Raw genomic sequence first — 18,822 nt, 5'->3', positions numbered from 1 at the left:
AATTCCAGCGCAAAGCGGATTAGCTCCACCCCGGCAAAGCTATTGGCTAAATTTAGCCCAGCCACGCTTGCGCGCCGTCATCAAACCCCGCCCACATCTCTCTTCCTCTCTTCCTGCGTGAATTTGTCATGGCCCAAACAATCCTGTTTGTAATCTCACATGCGGCTAATATGAATTGGACTCAACCCGTCGCTGTAACAAATGGACGGAAGTGTGGACTGTGGACGCTTCATTTATGTCCTTCACTTGTCATGCTGGAACACAGACGAATGAAACACACTGGGATTATAATCCCGTGGAGTAGGGTAGGGATTCCAGGAATAGCAAGGATGTGAAATGACATGGACTAAATAGGTTGGAATTACTGAAATAGTTAGAAACATACAAGTGCATCTCTGTAAATTTTTACATCTTGGAAAAGTTTCATTACTTCAGTAATTCAATTCAAAATGTGAAATTCATATTCATTAAATCGAGCAGTTGTACAGTAAATATTCACATTTAATGACCTTTGCGGGGCTGTAATTAGTTACTCCTCTACTACTCTGCATTAAATATAAAATATGTGTTGGAGAATTGGATAATAAACCGTTACACAGCACCATCTGCTGGATCTGGCGGGGCACTGCGCCATTTGCCCTCGAATGGAATATCGCCACCCTTTGTTGGTTGAATGATTTTGTGTGCTGGTTTGGCCTTCTAATTAAAGGGCAAGAGAACGTTAATCCGCCGGTCTCTCGTGAATGGAAGCAGGAAGCGGGACGTTGTGCAGGTGAGTGGGCGGAATCAAAGCGTCCCAGGATAAATCCCTCACGTCCCATTGGATGGGGATGAGCGGTCTTTAGGTCACCTGACATGATATGAGGATGGCACGGATGTTTGTTTTGTGTGTGCCAAGCATGCACTCAAAGTAAGTACTGTTTATGGATTACGTCATGCTTTTTGTAGCCGTTGATACACACACACACTTTTGAGTGACGGCTGTGTGCTTTGGACAACCCCAAGGTCAATGAATCCCAGCGTGATGTGGACACTGACCCCTTGTGGTTATGACTGGAAATGTCCAAATCGAAGTTTCATGTGTGCAGACGGAGGAACTTTTGCTAATTTTATGCCATATACGATCACGTGCGGTGCATTTGCTTTGTGTTTTGTACTTACACAGAATACAATTCCTTTTCAAAGATAACAAGGCTGGCTTTTGACGGTTGTGGTTGGAGTTAAATGAAACCTCTTCATCGTCCTATAGTGTCAAAGCATCACTCTTCCTCCCAGCCTGCTCCTGAGTGTGTACTCTGTCTATTTGGGGTGAAGATCCCTCGTCTGCCTTTTCTGTCTAAACTCCAAAGCGACAAAGACGCTTTTGTTGGGCCACACAAAAGCATCCGTGTACTTCGTTGTGTCGCACTCATTTGCCCGCCTGGCTGATGTTTTAGTCAGCAAAATCTGTCAACGTTTTAGTCGTTTTAGTTTTAGTCAGGACAATCATTTTACCCCTTTATATTATTGGGGAAGCAGATAATTTTGAACATTGTGGATCTAAAACAATTTCACATAAAATGTTGTCTCATCTTTTTGATGAAAAATAGCTTCACACACAATTACAGTATATCAACAAGTGACTACTATGGTTCCATGCTATGTGCTAGTAAATTAGCCAGTTTTAGTTAGCGGTCGGATTAACATTATTGTTGGAACGTTATAGCCGTTGGATTAGTGTTACGTTATAACTATATACATTTTCGTCTCGTTTTCATTAGTTGACGGAAATATATACTGATTTAGTCCCAGTTATTGTTTATTAATATTATTGTTTATTAATGAGGGTTTTAGTCAAGTTTAGTCTAGTTTCAGTCCGGTGAAAAATGTTTGTTGACGAAATGAGTTTTGTTTGGTTTTCATTGACGAAATGAACACTACTTGGAATGTGGCTTGTTTACAAATGCAACCATTTTCTGCCTTCGCATTCCGAGTTCTTACAAGAATGAGGCAGCAGATTGCAGTGTTTCAACCTGCAATGTGGCTTGATTACAAATTCAACATGCAAACGTGCCACCCCGAGTATACTTGGCCACTCCTGGCATTTCCCCCATTTACCTTCACTTCTGCTCTTACAAGTATGAGGCAGCAGGTGGCAGTATTACCAGCCCGGAAGATGGCACGAGTGGCACAGGAAGTGAAGGAGAAAAACTGCAAAAGTGCCTCTTCTGTGTGACGCATTTCGAATCAAATCGCAACCTGATAATGCTACCATACGATGTCTTGTTCTTGTAAAAGCGCAAAAGGTGATGATGGAAAATGGGACAAATGTCACTGCTGCCAGTTTCCTTGGTAATCTTATGTGTCACATATTCCAGGCTGATATTACTGTTATTTGGTTCCTTCTTCTTGTAAAAGAACAGAAGATGAAGATGGAAGATGGCAGGCGATAAGCAACACCAACCCAATACGAAATGTAGTTTTCTAATCTAATTCCATCAAGTGTAATCCAAGTACTCCGTGTAGTATTGATGCAGATTTGTTGGGTATTTATTTTTTCCACCCTTGTTTGTTTACTTGGAGAAAGCGGCAGACGTCCATAATGTTTTTGTTGCAGCGGTTGTGATTCATAAACGTGGAAGATGACAGAGGCGCTCATATTTCTTCCCTCTCAGACATGTTTGTGTTGGACTAAAATCAATAAACTAATTAAAAAGTTTCGCAGGTCATCAAACCTCTCCAAGCTCGCTTGGTTTATCACATCCACTCTTGTTGTTAACACTGATGGGAAAAACACCTTCAAAATAACACCTTAGGGTTTTGTAAATCATCAATTTGTTAATCATCTGCCAACACCAGGACACATTTTTTGGGGACACTTTTTTTCAACCATGTCCACTGTCTGCTCCATTGTTGTGCTCAGGTGGGCCTCAACTCTCTGGTCCGAGTTCCACGGTAACGTTCCTGTTGTTCCAAGATCCTATTTTTTGCTACTTGTGGTTGCTGGAACGTAAAAGTTCCTATTCCACAGCACTGTAGAGCTCGTGAAGAAGATTCTTCCTCCCTTAAGTGGGTCTTCTTTTGGTCCTGACATATTAACTCTGCTGCCCGTGGGTACCAGGCAGGTAGACCCCCAAAGAGGACACAAGTGGCTCACAGGTGTGTAAAAATACTCTGCCAGTGATAGGGTGGTGTGATTTACTATATGAATGTTGTAGAAGTGGTCATGATAAATCATAAAAATTTAAACATTTGCCAAAATGTATAGAATTAAAGTGTTGTGTATTTATATTGATCATTTTTCCTATATTTTTAAATCATTGTGGATTAGCTGGAAAAAATAAAATAAAATAACATAATGATTCATCTACACACATTCCTAAAGGTTTGTCTAGTACGTTGATGTGAAATTAAACACTGTGCAAATAAAAACACAACAAAAAGGTCGTATTTTATTGTCTAGACAGTACCCGGATGTTGTCGCCTTTATTACCGCAAGCAAATTGGAAATGGAGACGTACTAAAATTCAAACTAAAATTATACATTCCATTATATATGAATAGAGAAGTTAATAACGACGGTGGTGGAACGTTACATTAAGTTTAGGTCATTAAAAAAAAGTTAGTAAAATAACATGTTCGTCAAATTTACATGTGGTGACGTTTAAGGACGTCAACGTAACTTCCCGCATTGTTCTAGCTCCACCCCCCCAAGAGTTGTCCTGGGAGACGCTAACAACTGCGGTGAAAAAAAAAGTGCAGTCGAGTCGACACACTTGAGGCACTTTTTATTCGTGCGTGCGTGTGTGTGTGCGCGGGACCACGCCACCGCTCGACACCCGTTCAAAGGGACATTTTTGACACTTTATGGGGATTATTATGCACCAAAAAAGAGCCTGAAGCGGCGCCGTCTCTTCCAGGTAAGAAGAGCTAACTTTTCTTTTTCTTTTTTTTAAAGACACACTAGCCGTTTGGATGGTTCTCCAAGCTAGTTCCGTTCACGTTCTATGCAATAACTTTTTAAAGCGATGTAACGCTATAGTGTTATTATTATTTTTAAATAATTTTTCGTAAATTGATGTCCAACACTTTTAACAGGCGCTAAACATTTGCGACTGCACAAAAAACAAACGGCTGAAGTCAAGCGTTTACGATCCAATTAAATAGGAACACCCGACATATGTTGTTGAGAGTTCTCATGATGTTATTGTGGTTTGGAGGCTTGAAGTTTGAAAGTTGTTCATATTGAACTCCACTGTCTCAAATATTCCACTTTTTGGGGGCACAGGCAGAATATTAGGAACACATACCCAAGTCATTACCCAGGTAAAAACAGGTGCTGTTAACTGCTTGCTTTCTACTTACTTGCAGTGGTTACCCAACAAACCCCCCCCACCCCCCCTTGCCCACCAATACTGTACAGTCAACTCTAGCTGTCTAAATTAAGTTTCAACCCTAAATATACCCCAAACTATGATCCTGACGCTTTAATATAATTTCAAACTCATTTTACAGTATTACAAAAACAAATGTCCCACAGATGATTTGTAATAAATGATAAAAAAAACAAAAAAACACTGCCATGCATGTTACCTATTGGACATGTTATTACTCTGTGATGCGTAAACGCACATATCATAAACAATTCTTTATCTTTAGTTGGGCATTTACTGTACTTGGTTGTGAGCAGGTGATCAGCTGTAAACTTCCACCGCTGCCAATAGTGACCTGGACCTTTCTGAGAAGTTTACCACGCTGTTTTCAATTGCTTCAATAAGTGACTTTATTTTCTACAGGAAAAACTTGTGAGTAGATTTGTGAATTAGTGCGAGTTGAGTGTACTGAAGTATAAACTCGGGCCACACAGAAAGTGTTCTTAGAATTTTTTTCAGGTTATTTGGCAAAAAGAAGAAGGTTGGGCTCTCAGTCCACTTTTTCCCGAGTGGATGTTCAAAAAGATCATCAAACTTTGACAACACCCACTGCCCACATTAGATTATGCAAATTGTCAAATGACCTTAAAACAAACCAGCTTCCAATTGTGGATCGTTTTGAGGAATTCCCTAGTCGGAGTTTGTCAAAGTGCGAGCCCTGGGATTTGTCCAAAATGGCTGCTTCAAACCAAAATGACCGCCTTTCGTGCCTTGTCCACATGACCAACGGAACTGAACAAAGTTGGGGCCTTGACACAGTGGCAAACTTCCCCCGCTGCCATTGGCCGGAGAGGAGAAGGCTGCACGGCCGCCGAGGACTGCCTCTCCGGCGGCCGTGAAAGCGTGCGCACTGCTCGGAAGGAACCGGAGAGCTCCGACTTTCTCGGCTACTTTCACACATTCGCAAATTGTCATTGGTGGGAGGAGGCACAAATGTTGGCAGTAATGAGACGATCGCCCCTCGTTGACATCATTTCCGCCAGACTGTGAAGTGAAACGATGTGAAGTCGTCTTATAAAAAAGTAGTAAGACTCCAATGTCACCATCACTTCCTCATTTGTTATAAACCACTTCTTAGTGTCATGCTTATGCATCATATGAACGCACATCAACAAACTTAGATAAGATGTTTGAAACATCGTTTTATGATGGAGGCACTGTACTTTGTACACCAGCCATAAAGAAATGACTAAAGCCTTGGCGACGTGCGGTGCGTTGAAGAAACACACCTTCTTGACAAATTGTACGACTTTAGTGGCTAAGATACCGAGGCTTAATATATATATATAATGTTTTTCCTTTGCGGAGCAGTTTTGCATGCAAATAAAGGACTTTATGTGAGAAGCAACTTTCTAATTTGCTGTCCTGAATTAAAGCCACTAGTCTGTAACATTATGTTGGTTTTTAACATTTCATTCAGGGATTTCTTTTTTTTTAGCATTGAGAATCAGTGGTGTACAATTTTTGTTGTTGTTGAGAATTTTATATTTTTCGGGGGGAGATTTTACTTTTCAGTTTGCTTGTATTTCTGCTTGTATAAACGAAAGGAAGCATTTTTTCCAGCTTATGTTTCCTACACTGCGTCTCGTGAAGGGAACAGCAACAAAACAAAGGAACTTATTTTTTGCCATATGCCCAACATTGCCCATCGTGAATGCTGTCATGCATTAATCAGCGTCATCGTCCTCTGCGCATGTCCTTTTTTCCATTTTTGCTTTTGATACAGAATCCACATTGACATGAGTGTGACAGAAGGGAATAAAAAATGGACAGTTTGGCTTCCTGCAAATTCCGACAAAATTTTTAGCAGCACAGTGCCGAAGCCTGTGCCAATTTCTTATTGCCGCCAACCCCCTAATTTGACCGTGATGGAGGAGACGCGCGCTGCCCCGGCCTTGTAATTACGCTCCATTTGCCATCATATGGCGAGTGTTGGGAGTCTCGTAGGTTCTCAGTTGAGATGCTGTCAGTTTGACTTTGGGGCGGCTCAAAAGTCTTGTCGTTCCATTTTTGATGCCATTTTCAAGTCAAAGTCAGTACACAATCGAATTGAGAACCCAATGAAATGCAATTGAGTTAGTTAAATGCAATGACTTAAGCGAATTGAACAAAACAACTTTCCGTTTTCTTCACATTCCATTCATTCCATTGTAACATGGAACATGGTCGTCAGTTCTGTTGGCCGGTTGCCGCTCTGAGTTCCAACCTCCACAATTGCAGCAAACGGGTGCAGAGAAGTTGCATATTTTGGTGCTGGTTGTATTTGAAAGAGGTCCGAATGCAAATGTTAAAGGAGGAATTGGCTCCCGGACTCCGGAATGCTGGCTCGAAGGTGCGGCGGCTTGGGTTGAGGAGCGCTGAGTAAATAGAACAGAAACGCTCAATTCAGTCCCTCACTCATATAGAATCGATGAGCAAGTCAATTTTTTGTCGTATGTTTGCTATCAAGTGGCCAACGCGAGCAATGATGTCTGGGCAGCATCTTCGGCCATTACAGAAAGACCACAATAATATGCGAATAGACACAAATATGTTTTTCAGAAAAAAGATTGACATTTTTGCCAGAACATTTTGAGCTTAAATAAATAAATAAAAATCTTGACAATAATATGTTCTACGCAGCCCCACAAGTCAAAATACGGTATTCTGGTTAATATTGCATTAGTGGAATATAAGATAAGCAGCAAAATCCAGCAGTTTTTATCAATACCAGAAGGCGGCCATTTTGCAACTTGCTGTCGAGTGACAATGACATCACAGTTGCTCGGGTCTCGGGTAACAACCAATCACAGTACAGCTTCTGAAAACAGGTGAGCTGTGATTGATTGTTACCTGAGCCCCAAACAACTGTGATGTCATCTTTAGTCGACAGCAAGTGGCAAAATGGCCGCCCCCGGAGAGGGCTAAAAATGGCTGGATTTTGCTTCATAACTCATATTCCACAAATGCAATATTAATCAGTCTGTCATGTTTAGACTAGTAAGGTCACATGACATATTATTGTCAAGGAATGTTTAAGGTTGACTTTTTACTGTATTTGTCGTCGCACCGATGACTGGCAAAGGCGCCGTGTGTGTTCGTGCATTAACCTGAACGTTTAAAGTCGCATGTCGACCTTAAACTGTGTATGCCTTCCCGGCAGACATCTGACCCGCAGCTCTCTGGCTCCGCCCGCCCGCCCGTGACATCAGCGCTTTGATCAGCCTGAGCGCTCGTGTTCGCACAAAGCCATATTTAGTCGCGGCAAGAGCTCACATGCCCGGATACCTGCCGTGTAAACACACCTGCTCGGCTCTCTCTAATGGACTTAACGATGAACACCACCTGAAAGAGGTCCGACCCGCACTCGCCGTCGCCACTTAATCTGTGGGGTAAGGTCTCATTGATGCCGCCCCCCCTGGCTACACCACCCACAATATCAACTCTTATATTGGACTCTTGGAATTTGCGCGCAACATCCCTTAGATTATATTCCAAAGGGATAAAGTCCAACCGCCGTCGCCTGGCAACAGTGCACTGATAACACTTCATGGGTTTCATAACAGCACGTGTTAGCGGCTGGGTTGTAAAATTGTCTCCCACTTACGTGACATGATGCATTCTCTCTGGTACTTGCAGAAGTGTCGAATAGCGTGAAAGCAGCCTTCAAGTCGGGGTATCAAACTCAATTGCGTCGCGCGGCACATTATGGTTTCCCTCCGATGGCTCTTATGCCTGTGAACAACATGCACAGTATGGTCCCTTCATAGCAATTGATTGTTACGCATATTTCTAACAACAAATTACATTTGAAATCAATAGTCTTGTAAAATTGTGACACGCAAATGTTGATTGACAAAAATAAGCGGTGCAGGTTATCTTAATGGAATTGATGCAAAAATGCTGATAATATCTGTTAGATAGATGTGAGCAAAAATTGCAATTCTGGCACACTTTTTTTCCCTCCCAAATAAAAAGGATGAACCCCTTTAGCAAGAAACACGGTATTTGCTTTAGTGGACCACATAAAGTGATGGAGTTGGCCGAATCTGGCCCCAGGGCCTTGAGTTTGACAAATCCCGCAGAGTTCAAGCATTGTGATGAGCCTTTTTCCCACACGTACAGTATGGCATCCATTTAGATCAGTGATGTGGAACCTCAGGCACGTGTGCCATCTTCCTTCTTTTTCTTTGGTCCGTAAGCATGGACGGTGGCCAAGGATTGTTCAGGACAATGCAAATATGATCTTAAAATGATTAATCGTAGTTTGTTTAGTTTTTTGGTCAACCAATTTTTGGGGTTAATCTCAGTTGATTTATTCCCCCCGCCCTAATCGAGATAACGCTCGTTGATGATGTTATCTGCATCAGTGTGACAAAGGCTTCAAGCACAGCATGGAGCAGCAGGTTTAAAAAAAAAAAAAAAAAAACTGTGATATGCCAGTGATTTGGAATGATAAAGTTAAATAACGAGCAGAAAACTGTCATTTTGGCATCAAATGTAACATGAGCAGTTTGTTCAACCATCTAAAACTCACTTGACTCAAGGGTCATTCCGTGTCAAGCCACACAAATCCATAGAACCTCCCCAATGACACGTCTTCAATTAGCCTGATTTGTATTCCATTAGTGCCCTATGATGTCAAAAGAAAGAATACCAAGTACGGTTTTCGAGTTATGGCCACGCCCACTTTTGGGATCCGGGAATCCATCCACCCATTTTCTTAACCGCTGTGGTGCTGGAGCCCATCCCAGCTGGCTTCGGGCAGTCGGCAGGGTATACCCTCGACTGGTTGCCAGCCAATCCAGGGGGATCTGGCAATTGCACACTAAATTTCGGACCATCTTTGGAGGCCCGCATATTTTGTGTTAAGACCTGTAAATAATTCATGTATTCTGGCCCTGTCTATGAGTGTTACACATCTGTCTGGTACACTTGGTTCAATTTGGTAACAATTGGGCAATTGACTTTTAGGACAGTTCGTTTTGGAAAGACTCCCTTGACCCAAATGACCCTAAAATGGCCACTTCAAGCCAAAATGGCAAACTTCCTTTGCTCTTTATCCAAAATCATTAGGACATAAAGGACCCCTCCCTGCAAATTGCCAGCAATACCTTTAAAAAAAGCTATTTAAAAAAATGTCAGGCTGCATATGTTTGATTTCAGTCATCTGTATAAATCAGAGAAGGCCCTAAAGACGACACGACGCATCATTTCCTGTTTTAAGCAGGTCTTGTGTGCTTTCGAGCAGAGTTTCCTGTGAACGCTGTGGCGTGGTCTGAAATAGAGGAAGTGAGCTGGTGGTGCGCGAGACGAAGGCGGCCCGCGACAGTGGCTTCCCAGAACGGCTGTCAGGATTTGGGACGGTTCTTATGACGACAACCAGACCGATTTGACCGTTATTTCTCATCCGGACGCCACCGTTTTTTTTTTTGCCACGACCCCAGAGGGTTCACAGTGCATCGGCGGGTGAAGCCAAGCCACACAAACACATGGTTTTGAGGTACTGACACGCATACCCGACAAACCACAAACCATTATGGTAAAGCTGTTTTTGTGCTGCTCGCTCTCATCGCTGTTGATTAAAAGCGGCTCACAGTGGCGAAGCGAAGCTGTATTTTGCCCAACAGTGAGCAGGCAGCCATTACTGCCGGGTGGTATTAATCTGATCAGGCCCGCCGCAGGAACACAGGTTGGCGGTCGCTCGGGATCGGCCACACTAAACCTATTAGCTCCCAAATGGGACCCGCCGTCACTTTCGTTTCTTTTGCTACAAGTTAGCCGTCTCCTGACTCTCCTGATCACTTTTAAGGATATTTGACACATCTTCTATCAGTGTTTAGTGAAAACATACAAACATTTTATTAGCATTACCAAAATTGCTTGTTTACATAAAAAAAATAAATAAGGCGATTTGGAGTAAAAAATGTAATTAAGATTTTGGAAAACAAGTGTCCTTGAGCAATCAGTAGGCTTCATTTTGAGAATTTTACTACCTTGCTTTCTTCGGCGTTAACACCTCACCTCACCACCGTCAGCCAGTGGCTCACGTTAGCTACTTTTCTTTGAATTTGGCATGCCTGGCTACTGACTCAACATTTTAATTACCCTCAGGAGTTGTTGCTAGGCGTCCTTTGGTTACTATTAATGTGATTATAGCAGCATCTTAAATGTTGTTTGGCTGAAAACAGAGAGATGTGTTGCTTTTGTATGACAAATGTTGTATATGGGTTGCACAGAAACGTAAGTGTCCAAACTAAATTTTTTTGCAAATAGCTTTCAATACGTCATGTCAGGAACAGAACCAAGATGTCCGAAAGATCTTTTCTGATTGCTCCCAAACTTGAATGAGGTGTACACATTTTTGTCCGCTGAAATTGCCGCACTTCTGTTCAGTAAGACAATGCTGCAGATTTATACATAGCTCGACCCAAAGCTACACGTGCCTCTAAATATCACACACATTCTTTCCCAAGACGTAACCATGCACAAACGTGGTGGCGGCTCTTCTATTTGCTCGGTAACGTCCGCAAAGTGCCTCCGCGCTTGAATGGCGCGGTAACAAAAGGTGGGGGTCGGGTCGGGCGGCATCCAACCTGGGGAGGAGCGCTGATCAAGGCCCGGACCCTGATTACAGGCCGGCCCCCTGCACGCCTCTCACAATAAGATAATGCTATCTGGGCCGACAGGTATTTGGTTTCAGCAAGGCCCAGGTAATAACTGTCACCACAAACATTAAGGAGACCTTTCATCCTGCGGCGCGGTGTTGTCGGCCGGCCGTTTGTGCACACACAGGTCGCTTTTGTGCAGTGGGGGGGGGTGGTAGTGAGGAGAGGAGGTCGCGTCAATGGGGCAGGTTTGATTAAATCAAACAGCCGTGACTATCTAAATGGCGGTGGATGCAGTGGGGCCCCTTGAGGTACTGACGTCGCTGGAACTGATTTAGCCACAGAGCTGATAGCGGGCCTTAAAAATAAGCAGCAGGCGGGTTTAGCACGTCGCAGAGGTCTGGCCCCGTTGTGTGTCGCAAGGCTACTACCTACCGGTTAACCAATGCGGCAAGAAGGGGGGGTTAAGCAAACGCCAAGTTAAACATCAACAACTGCACACCACCAACACTTTTTTTTTGTCACACGGCATTGCTAATGCCGCGACTCACTTTGGGACCGGTGACGAGCCAGGAATTCACTCTGTAAATGTTTTCCAGGGTGAGTCAGACTCCATATTTGGAAGGACTCTTGTTAAGTTAACCTTTAAGATTTCCCTGTCAGTCCATAGGCCTTTTAGCACAGAGTTCCTGCGAAACGGTCGCATCAGAAGTGATTGCACTCCAAAGCATGAACATATACACCAAATCTCCCAGAGAAGTTATACCCCAGGAAATGGTAGAAAACAAAAATGAACCTGAAATGGCCTCCCATTTCCATCCTTTGAGTCAGAATCACGCCAGTCTGCCAGCGACAGGCATCTAATCTATGTGAACCACGACACTAATAGTGGTCAGCCGTCACCATGTTTATAGTTTTTTTCCCCCGTTTCTTTTTTCCTTTTTGTTTTTATTTATCACTTGGTTCATGGCTTGCACCGCAATTATCATTACCAATGCGGCTAAAGCAATGTTAGCACACGCCTATTACAACTAAAACTTGGGAGTTGGCTTGGAAGGATGGCGTAAACTTTGCTCAACAAAAGGAATCCTCATCAATCAAACAGGTAGATGTTCCTGCTCCGGTTCCTGACAGTCCCAGGTTGTGTTTATGCTTCTATGGGCCTCTTTGCTTGTTCCTCATATTACCGCTTATTACAGGTTCCAATCATCAGGTCTTATCTGCTGTTCTCTAATATGATCAGGTGTTTGGTAAATTCTCTTTTGGGTCTGGTCTGGTGTATTTATCATTTAGCAATTGGATAATGAGGTTTGCAGCATGTTTGCACGGCTACTGTCCCTAACGTCAATATGGAATTTTTTTTGGGGGTGAATGTGCACTTGGAAGTTGTAATCACAATGTTTGATCATGATAAAAAAAAAAGTGCTTCCTGAAAGTTCAGATTTGGCTGACTCTTTCAACAATCCACGTGGTTTTGCTTTCAGCCGTGTTTATTTGCACTTACCAGCGTAACTCAAACGAAAGGGCTCCTCGCTTTATGAAGCATCTCCATTCCTACGGAGGTGACGTAACCCGAATTTGTGGCAAATCACTGGTCAGAAGACCATCAACAGTTGCATTTTTTTTTCCTCCTGACAATTTATTGTTTCAATTCATGCATGATCACGGTGTATTTGAACACGGCTGAAGTATCAGACTTGAAACATATTTTGGCTGCTGCTCTGCTGGCTGCACCCACAGTTAATAGGCGGTTTAATCTCGGTCGGCAGGTGTCAGGTGGCCTTGAGGGTTGCCGTTTCCCATACTTCTTCTGTTACATTGACTTATCGCGGAGACCGGTGACCGGGTTTTGTGTGACTACCTAGTTAAAATTGCATGGCTTAGACGGTTAAGTTGGTGTGACTAAGCCAACTAACTGCTTTAATTACTCTTCTAAGCACAGAAAGATTTGATTCATGTCTTTTTCCATGTCCGGCATGATTAATGGCTTGACAAAAATATGCACAGGACATTCATTTTGACTCCCATTATGGCATCAAAAATCATGTTTCCATTCCACCAAACTGTGCTGTACTGTTCAATTCGTATTGGTCGACCACGATCCTTTTCGTGTTCATGACTTAGAATACCAATGAGACTGTGTGTCGTTCGACAATTATTGAAACAAAGAATATGATCACCACACCAGACAGGGTGGTGCACTGGCAGCCTATGAACCAGAAGCACAGGTTTATTTTTATGCCAATTTTTGCTTTCTTCACATTCAAATCATTCAAAGCAACACAAAAGAAAATCATTCTTGTCGACCAATCAACTCACTGTGTCGTATTTCTAGCCCCACGATGTTGTGTTGTGGTACATTTGCCTGAGTTGTGTGCAGGCGGTGTGGCTTCACTTCCCAGTGACGGTGTGAATGTGAATGTGATTGTGATTGGTTAGCTTAGCATAGTCTCCTTGTGTGCCCTGTGGCTGACTGGAGACCAGTTCAGGTTGTGGTGTTATGATCATATTATCATATTATCACTTATGCTTACAACTTTTTTGAGTCAAGTACTGACTTGACTTCACTTGATAGAAATTTGGTGGTGACTCGACTTGCTTAATTTCCCTTCTGGTGGCCCTCATTTTCCTCTTGAATAATACATCACAAGGTTCACAATGGGGTTTAGGTCGGGCGAGTTAGCTGGCCAGTCAAAGTCAATTACTGTGTAGGCATGGGCTTCAAACTGGGTTTTGGTGCCTCTGGTGGTATGGGCAAGGGGCCAGGTCCTTCTGGAAGCAGCCGCGCTGAGGCAGCCGTGCTCCTGTCAAGTAGCTGCGGCGGGGCCTGTGTGAGACAGGTCTGCCGCCGCCATGGCTGCTTGCCCACCCACTGGCCCCAGAGGCTACCTGGATGCCGCTGCCAATGGTAGCATATCCTTGTCCCAAAGGTTAAGCCATGCAAGTCTAATTACATGCAGACCTGCACAGTGAAATTGTGAACGGCTCGTTGCAACAATGTTTACATGATTATGACAATTGCAGACCTACTACATGCAAACAAGCCCGAGATCCGTGTGCCATCAGAAGCAAATCGAGCCCATCCCCCTCGGCGGGTGGCTATAACCGCTTTGGTGACTCGAGATAACCTCGAGCTGATCAGTGACATCATGCTTTTTTCCTGCGCCTGCCATGTTGACAATGGGTGGGTTGCAAGCGAAACAGGTTTACAACAGATAATGCAAAGAAGCTTTACTTTATACAAAAAAGAAAACCCAACCCTCAGAACTTTGAGGCGGACGTGCTAACCAATCATTCATTGTGCTATATTTCAGAATGTCATTTCACACAAAATACCCCAGCACGCACGCACGCACGCACGCACGCACGCACGCACGCACGCACGCTCGCACGCACGCACGCACGCACGCACGCACGCTCGCTCGCACGCACGCACGCACGCACGCACGCACGCACGCACGCACGCACGCACGCACACTTACGTCAATGAGATTCGAATGATAGCTGAAACCCAAGTACGTACGCAACCGTGATTTCTCGTGTATATTGCAGCCAATTTATAGGTTATGTCCAATTTAAAAAATTTCCCAAGAAACAAACAAAAGAGCCTCACGGGCTGCATTGTGTGACGGTTTTATCAAACGCATGCTTGCGGCAAAGAAGCTGCTATCAGTCCGAGTGCACTTAAGGCAATCGGATTAGACTCCAGAGTATTATTAGAACCACTGATTATCCTCTTACCTGATCCAACTAATTCTCATTGGAGGAGGGGGGTTACTATTTATTTAGTACAAAAAAGCGAAAATATTTGGTTCAGAAATTGTGTGGAGGCGCTATTGGTGTTCTTCCCCTGCACCCCTGTTTTGGAGTTTCATGGATTTATTCAGTGCTAACCACCCAGTTCAGCGAGGACTCGTAAGTGCTAGGGAACAGTAAACAAAGGAAAGCTGAGGAGAACGCCAGCTCTGTGGCTTGTGAACGCAACTAGATCCCTTTTCGAAACGAGTGGGGGTCTCTCCGAGATCAGACGTGAGCTTGTAAATCCGGCTAACTGATCTTCCTGGCGCAAAGCCACATATGAGTGTGTTTTGACGGTGGCGGGTCACGGGAGCTCCTCTTATTTTTACCCGCAGATGATAGAAGGTGGCACAAGGCCTTAACGGCTCAATAAATAGTTGGCCTAATTTTGAAGCCAAGCCCCCTCACCCGCCGCCCCCTTTCTCTCCGTCGGCTGTCCCTGTACGAACCAAGGCCGGCACAGACTGGTGGTTTTGGCTAGCTGGCAAGAGTGCGTGGTCTGCCGTGCATGCGTACGTGTGTGTTGCACTGTTCACCCTCCCACGGTGTTGGGATGAGTGCCAAGGTCGAGCTTAACTGTCACCTTGTCAACAGCAATGTTCTGATGCTTCCATAGCCACTGTACAACCTCCGTACTATCGATTGATTTACAAGTCCTTAGCCGTGCTGGGCTAAGGCAGGGTAATACACGTAGTAATAACAATCAAATGAGCTAGTTATCAAATTCTTGACAAAATATTAACTTTTTACTGCTGAAAATGGCTTAATGAGTCAAGTATCCCTTTAATGATAAATTGCATATATATATATATATATATTATATCTCCTCTTAGCCAGGATTTTGGCGCTATTTTGTGGTATTTTATAGCGCTATAAAAAGCGCACAAAAACTATGAATAGGTCATCATTTTTGGCAAATGGCTGAGGATAGATTCAACAAAACAAGTTGCGTGGAAAACAAAGTGGGAACTGGCGGGCTTCTCTTTTCACATGCTAATCTATTCCAAATATTTGAATAGCAAAAATGTTCTGAACTGCTGTTGGAGATGTGTGAGATACCTAGTACTGTCTGTATTCCGTGTAAATGTGGACATTAGCCTTAGTAAAAGTGAGATTCTTTTGGCTCTAAATGGTTTGTGATGCCTCATGCTATGTTAAGCTAACTTTTTAAGCATTATGACTACATTATGGTACGTGTAATGGCTTTTAATGGGGTTACTAACAAAATGCTCATCTGTCTTTTGTCCTTTGCAGCTCCCAGGGACATGAAACTCACTCCCCAGCAAGCTCCACTGTATGTAAGTATGAGAACTTTCCTTGCAGAAGCTGTTTTGCTTGTGTAAACAGCCATCTGCTTTGTGCCTTGAGTCTGGTCTCAGGTGTGCAGGTTGTGAACAAGAGGTACCTTTTATCATTACGAAGGTTGCTGCGTAAAGTCTCGTGTTCTGTAATTCCTCTGAGGTGGACGGTTGAGCGCTAACTGTTGTATCGACTGAGTATATGTAATTTGTGTTTTCTATGTAGCTAGCTATATTGTAACCAGAGCAGTATATTGAGTTGTAATTGCATACAGTCATAGGGTATGTTTATACAACAAAGACCCAGTAAAGGAATGTTCTGCAGTTTTCCGCTCCAAAATACAGCTGTGATGAAAACAAACTGTCAAAATGACGCGTTTTCTTAGAATGTATCTTAAGTGTAGCATAGCATAGCATAGCATTGTAGTTGGCTCTGTGACATGGCCGAGGGGGTGACTCGCAATTGGAATAGGGCCTCTCTGACACTGACCTGCCCATTGAAGTATTCATATCTGGTTGCTGGCGGTGACCACTAAACACCAACAACAATTAGCGGCCTTAGGATGTTGTTTAAAACTTGAATGCAGATGGGAAAAGGCATTTTGGAGCAATATGAAACATTTTGTCGCCTGCTAAAAATTCATCTCAACTGAAGTTGGAGTCTTAAATTAAAATACAATTACAAGTACATGGAGTCCTCGAGCTTCGTCGCACGCGACCTACGTCGTTTCAACGTTACAGCGCCCGTGCCACGTCCGTAGCACCTTCTTTTTTGTTAATTTCCCACAGCAATCACGCTATTTTAAAGTTGTTGTTACCTCCAGCAACGGACGTCCATCAGCCGGTCGGCTCGCCATCAGGCGAATCACATTTCTGTGTTTAAGCGATTGCTGGAACGTTCTGGGCGTTCGCACTTGGCAGGCTGAAAGAAGGCACAGAAAGGAAATTAGATAAGTCCGGGACAACAGTTCTGCACTTGACAACGTTATCTCCAATGTACAGTGGCGCTCTGATTTCACACGGAACCAGGTCAGGTTCATTGCCTCTTTAGGTATTTTAAGAGAAATTCTTATCAAGGTTTATCGTAAAAGCCGAAGCCCTGAAGAGAAATAAAACAAAGTTGACAAATAAAGTGAATTGCACCTGAATGCATTTTGTGTGTTGTGGTAATCCATGCACGGCATTTACATTTTTGACATTTCACTGGACATTAGTGGGGTTTCCATCCACCCATTTTTATTAGAATTTTAAAGAAATGCGAAAATGGGCCCAAAAATTTGTATAAATAGGTTTTACGCTAGTTGGAGGGAGTGTATTTTGAAGCTTATTGAAAAAAGGAAAATGCTAATTTTGGCTATGGAAACGCTTACAAGACCGGATACACGTTGCACGTTTTGACTGGATATTACGTCACACGTACCTTTGTAGTCACAAAGCAATGGCGGACAATAACGTAAGATATGTTTGGAGGGACAATGAAACAGAAATCGTATTGAAATTAATTAAAGAAGCGAATATTAATGCAATTTTAGATGGAAAACAGCAAAGAAACGCTACGGTTTATCAAGAATTACAAAAGCAAACGCATATGACGTCGTCGTACGGCGCAGTCGCTTTCTGTTTTTCTTCTTCTTCTTCTAAATTACTGTACTGGTGGATCCCATCTCTATGGTGTCTACTGCCACCTACAGCGGCGGAGTCTACTCTCAATATTTGCAAAAGAAGAACAGATGGAAACGGGCATAAGTCGCATGTCCGTTTTGCGCATTTTCAGTAAATTCGCTTAAAAAATTTCTAAACAATTGGATTGAAACCAGACTATTGAAACCATCAAGTGACGTATTTGAACGTTACTGTATAAAAACTTGCTATCAAGTTCCAAAATGATGAGGGAGAAAAAAGTTTGAAAAAATGTGGTCGAGGCACTGATCACACTTTGGGAATAACCAAAGTGTAGCGGGGGCTTCCGCAGCAAGACCCTTTCACTCACTGCGAGACCGAGCTCACCGCTGGTAATAAGCACTTAACAAAGTGGCCTGCTGGGGTTTTGACCTGCTAATCATGGCGCTGCAAAATGGGGTTGGTGGGGGGATGTGAGTGGGTGCGCACGGTTACTTTTTAGCAACATCAAAAGAACAGCTGGTGGCTATGAACCACAATCGCCTGTTGAGTATGCACACGTGTAAGAACCCAACCCAACAACTTCCAAGTTTTTGCCAACATAAATAAATAAATATATATTGTTATAAATATATATTATTATAAATTCTGTTTGGTCCAAAAGGAACTTGCATAATTATAGTGTTTCTATTTTTTTTAATTGGTCTTAATATTTTTACATTTTTAAACATTTTGTTTTGTACCAAAAAATAAATCATCGTTTTCAATAATCGTGATTTCAATTATTGCCAAAATAATCATGATTATGATTTTTTCCATAATCGAGCAGCCCTTGGCTGGCATATATTTTTTTTAAATAACTTTCCATTGGGTTCTTCTCTACAATATTTTCACAAGTTGTTAAGTCCCCACCGAAAGTGATAAAAAGCGATTTCAAGAGGGCCTTGTAAATGCCTGGCCTAAAAATTCGGGTTTTGGCTGAATCGTTGTGGCATAATTGTCCCCAGCTTCCTTATTGCCACTGATGTAAGATGACAGCCGCTTGTTATTCTGAGCAACTCCTCCTTCTGCATTTGCACAAATGGAGTCATCACAGACAGATCGATA

At 43.1% G+C, this 18,822-nt stretch overlaps 1 protein-coding gene and 1 long non-coding RNA gene across 5 annotated transcripts in view; one reads left to right on the top strand and one right to left on the bottom strand.

The window, feature by feature from the left end:
• The first annotated feature begins 3,701 nt into the window (after window positions 1-3,701).
• The window catches only part of akap13a (A-kinase anchoring protein 13a), a 93,392-nt gene continuing 78,271 nt past the window's right edge, over window positions 3,702-18,822 (top strand). For all 4 annotated transcript variants that reach the window (XM_086071385.1, XM_086071388.1, XM_086071386.1 and 1 more), the window contains exons 1-2: window positions 3,702-3,899; window positions 16,052-16,095. In XM_086071385.1, the coding sequence (XP_085927511.1) occupies window positions 16,063-16,095 (33 nt within the window). In that variant the 5' untranslated portion in view covers window positions 3,702-3,899; window positions 16,052-16,062. The remainder of the gene's footprint in view (window positions 3,900-16,051; window positions 16,096-18,822) is intronic.
• Window positions 6,591-17,663, bottom strand: LOC147176629 (uncharacterized). The gene is made up of 4 exons (XR_015094371.1): window positions 17,516-17,663; window positions 16,914-17,017; window positions 7,999-8,126; window positions 6,591-6,769 (listed from the first exon to the last, which is right to left on the bottom strand). It is a non-coding gene; the product is annotated as an uncharacterized LOC147176629 (long non-coding RNA).

Source organism: Leptonotus elevatus, chromosome 3 (genome assembly GCF_054856555.1).
Source record: "Leptonotus elevatus isolate MCC_2025b chromosome 3, RoL_Lele_1.0, whole genome shotgun sequence".
In the NCBI taxonomy this organism is placed as follows: Eukaryota; Metazoa; Chordata; class Actinopteri; order Syngnathiformes; family Syngnathidae; genus Leptonotus; species Leptonotus elevatus.
The sequence above is the reverse complement of the archived record's forward strand: the minus strand, read 5'-3'. Positions and strand labels throughout refer to the sequence as shown.